This window comes from Helobdella robusta, assembly GCF_000326865.2.
Source record: "Helobdella robusta unplaced genomic scaffold HELROscaffold_33, whole genome shotgun sequence".
In the NCBI taxonomy this organism is placed as follows: domain Eukaryota; kingdom Metazoa; phylum Annelida; class Clitellata; order Rhynchobdellida; family Glossiphoniidae; genus Helobdella; species Helobdella robusta.
The window spans coordinates 1,555,197-1,558,524 of NW_008704623.1; the positions used below are offsets into that span (position 1 = coordinate 1,555,197).

The 3,328-nt window shown below is 47.8% G+C and overlaps 1 protein-coding gene across 1 annotated transcript; it reads right to left on the minus strand.

The window, feature by feature from the left end:
• Positions 1-91: 91 nt before the first annotated feature.
• Positions 92-2,754, minus strand: HELRODRAFT_175408 (hypothetical protein; the record flags this gene model as incomplete). Its single annotated transcript, XM_009022837.1, has 2 exons — positions 92-514; positions 2,014-2,754. 2 exons carry the CDS (start codon positions 2,752-2,754, stop codon positions 92-94), a joined length of 1,164 nt encoding a protein of 387 aa, XP_009021085.1.
• Positions 2,755-3,328: the final 574 nt, after the last annotated feature.

Here is a 3,328-nt window from a genome sequence, read left to right on the forward strand (position 1 = left end):
TGCATGTATGTATGTATGTTAAAACCAAATCATTGACGAATGACACCAAAAGCCAAGCGTCTGACTAAATTTGATTTTATTTGCTATAACCTCACTCAACCCCGTCGTCATTCAACTCCACATTTTCCAACACACAGACGCGCAAAAACCGCTGCAGAATGCACGAGATATTATTCATAGCGAAAAAATATTCCCTACTATCGCCTGACCTAATACTGATATTTTTACAAATTCGATTGAAAAACCCGAAGGTGTTACGGTCCATGGGGCCGAGGACCTCGATACAAATCGGTAAAAACTCCATCGAGGGGAGAGCTCCGTCGTACTTTTTGATCTTCTCGTCAGATGCCCTGGTTGCAGCCAAACCGCTTTCTTTGCTAGTAAGCTGCACGTAGCGCTCAGCAAAGGTGCCCGGAACGGTAACGTCCCACGCCAAGCACCTGCCGGCTCTCCAAGGGATCAAGGTACACCCGTCAGGGCGCTTACCGTCGTGCGCCGCAATGCCCGACGGTTCCTTTAAAACCGGAATTGAGGCCTTGGAGAAAAGTCGGCACACAAAATCGTTTATGGCTGAATGTCGCTGCTGGCGACCTCCGCCCAAACGACAAACAAGACCATGATGGCCAAGTTCATCCGCCTCCGCGCCGCACTTGCATGTATATCGACTCTGAACGGCCAACCCCAGACGGAAGCCAATGGCTGTCCTGACCGTTTCGTCGTCCAATCTGGTACCCACTGACGTATTGGGCAAAGATCTCAGCCAGCCACAACTCGCCTCGCTGGATACTGCCAGCAAGCTGAGGTCGCCGAGTCAGGGCTTGAGGAAAGCAACTCTTTGAATGTGCATTTATATGCTTCCTCCAAAATGTTGCCCTGGGAAAGGTCTGTTGGTTGGATTGGAGTCGGTGGAGTACAGTGTAGGCTACTAAATTGCCGAAGAAGGGCAGACTGTAGGTCAAGCGTGGCAGATGCGGAAGATTTATAAACAATTGGTGCAAGCTGAACCACGCTTAGTAACCCCAGTCCCCCAAATCGTACCGGCAGCTGAGCCTGAGACCAACCCTTGTCGGTAATATCGACGTTACAAATTGCTGAGAGGGCCACCCGCAGAGCACCCTCAAATTCACCCAAAATGGCCGCATTAACAAAGTTGGATGTGCGCAAAAAATACATCAATTTCGGCAAACTGAGGGCGCCGCGGATGATTGTCAGCGCGTCGTGGACCAGAAGAAGAGAGACACGTTCGAGGGCAAATCTTAGCTCAAAAAGTTTTTTATTAAAAAAACCTGTCCTGATGATCGCCGGCCATCATTGGAGTGCCTAAAAAATTTAATGATGAATGGGGCACTGTGGGGACATTAGCCAGCACGTGTGGCATTTGAAACGTGTCATTTACAAGTAGTTCACACTTGTTTGTGTTTAATTCAAGACCAATGATGGAAGCGCCGACCCTCAGCGACAGGAAGTCGTCCGCTAAGATGTTACCCTCTGCGGCCAAGCTGACATCGTCCAGGTAGCCACAAACAAACGCCGAGGATGACTTCGTCAACAGCGGGTAAAGGGTTAGAGCAAAAAGCATCGGTCCCAAAGGGTCACCTTGCTGTACGCCCTCGCACGATTCAACACCCAAGCGTCGTAACCAAGAGAAGAGACTCGGCCATATGCGGAATGACAAAAATTATAAATTTGAGGACAGTGCTGCTTAACTGCCTCTAACATTGAGTCTCTTCTCAGGGTGTTGAAAGCGTTCTTGAAATCAATCTTCAAGAATCCCCACCGTTTTGGAAGTGCTGAAATCAGTTCACGTACGGCGTGGACGGCCGCCTCAGCACTACCTTTCACACCGACGCCCAATTGGATAGGATAGAGTTTGGCTTTGACCTGTTCCAACACTAGCGCCAGAGCGCACATACTGGCCAGCCTCCTCCAGAAATTCCCCACCGCGATGGGTCTGATCCCTCCATCTTTTTTGTTTAAAGCCACCAGACGGCCCCCAAAAAAGAAACGGCTAACCGCGGGAGGGCAGACCCCAGATAACAACAAATTTACAAACCGGGTGAGGTTATTTAACAATTCATCGATGGGCGTCGGACCGGAAAGTAAATCCTTTATGTGCTGAGACCTCAAGCCATCAAGGCCTCCCGATGAACCATTATTAAACGACTTTAAAGCCGTCAACACCTGGGCTGGTGAAACGCGACCATTGGACGGCTCCTGCGCGGGGAAAGCTCGCCTGTTCAATGGAGCACTGGGATGAATAGCTTTGAGTTTAGCGAGTGTCTCAGGCGAGCTCTCCGCCAGGCTTGCGGGCGAACAAGCAAGTCTGACGGCCGCCGAGAGACTGCCCTGTTCAATCCGAGTGGTTACTGCACTAATCCAACTGTTTGGATTGTGCTTACGCGGTTTGGTGTTGTGGTCAGTGTTGAAGCTTGCCACAATAATCTCGACCTCGGTCGAACTGAATTCGGCCAACCGTTTAATAACGTAATTGGCTTGATTAGTCCTGCGACCGCCCCTGGTGGGCTTGAACAAAACAAATGCGAAAAAACATTGGAGCCTGCACCAATGGGCCGCGTCGCAAGGATCATTGCAAACGGTCGTCAATAAAGCCAACAATGCTTTAGATACCTTGTCTCTGCACGGTTTGAGAACGTGATCATACAGATGGGCAGTCCTCAAAACGATCGACATGAAAAAAATCCACTTGGGAGGGATTCTCCGAGACCGACGCCGAAGAACCGCGTGTAGCAACATGAGGGTTGATGACAGGTGCAGCGGTAAGAGGCGGTCGCGCGGAAGCAGATGAACCAGCCGGAGGCTGGTCGGCTGCCTTGAACAAACCAGGGCATTCCTGGCCCTTCACTTTGCCTCCACGTCTATATAGTTTACCGTCCGGTTTTATTTTATAATGATTTAAACAAACCGTGCATTGGTATAGGACCGGTGCCATTACGTCAACGAAATAAAATCAAAAACGAGTAGATAAAACCGTGTGAACAGTGGTAAATTAAAATAAATAAAATTGTGGTGAAAATAAAAAAGGTTAATTTAAATAAATTTAAAAATTAAAAGAAAAACTAGGAATGAAACAGAGAAAACAAAAATAAATATTAATGAGCATTGTACGGTGCAGCTGAGTAAAAGCCCACAGCTGTTGTTAAAGTATGGTAAAGCTAAAATTAAAAATTTGAGACCACAAAAGTTAAAAAACCAACCGAACGGCGGGACACTAATCGGGAAAAAGGCAAAAAAGCGACAACCTATAAAAACCACACTTGAAAAACCGAAATTATTGCAACAAAAACCTTAAAAACCAGAAATATTACTA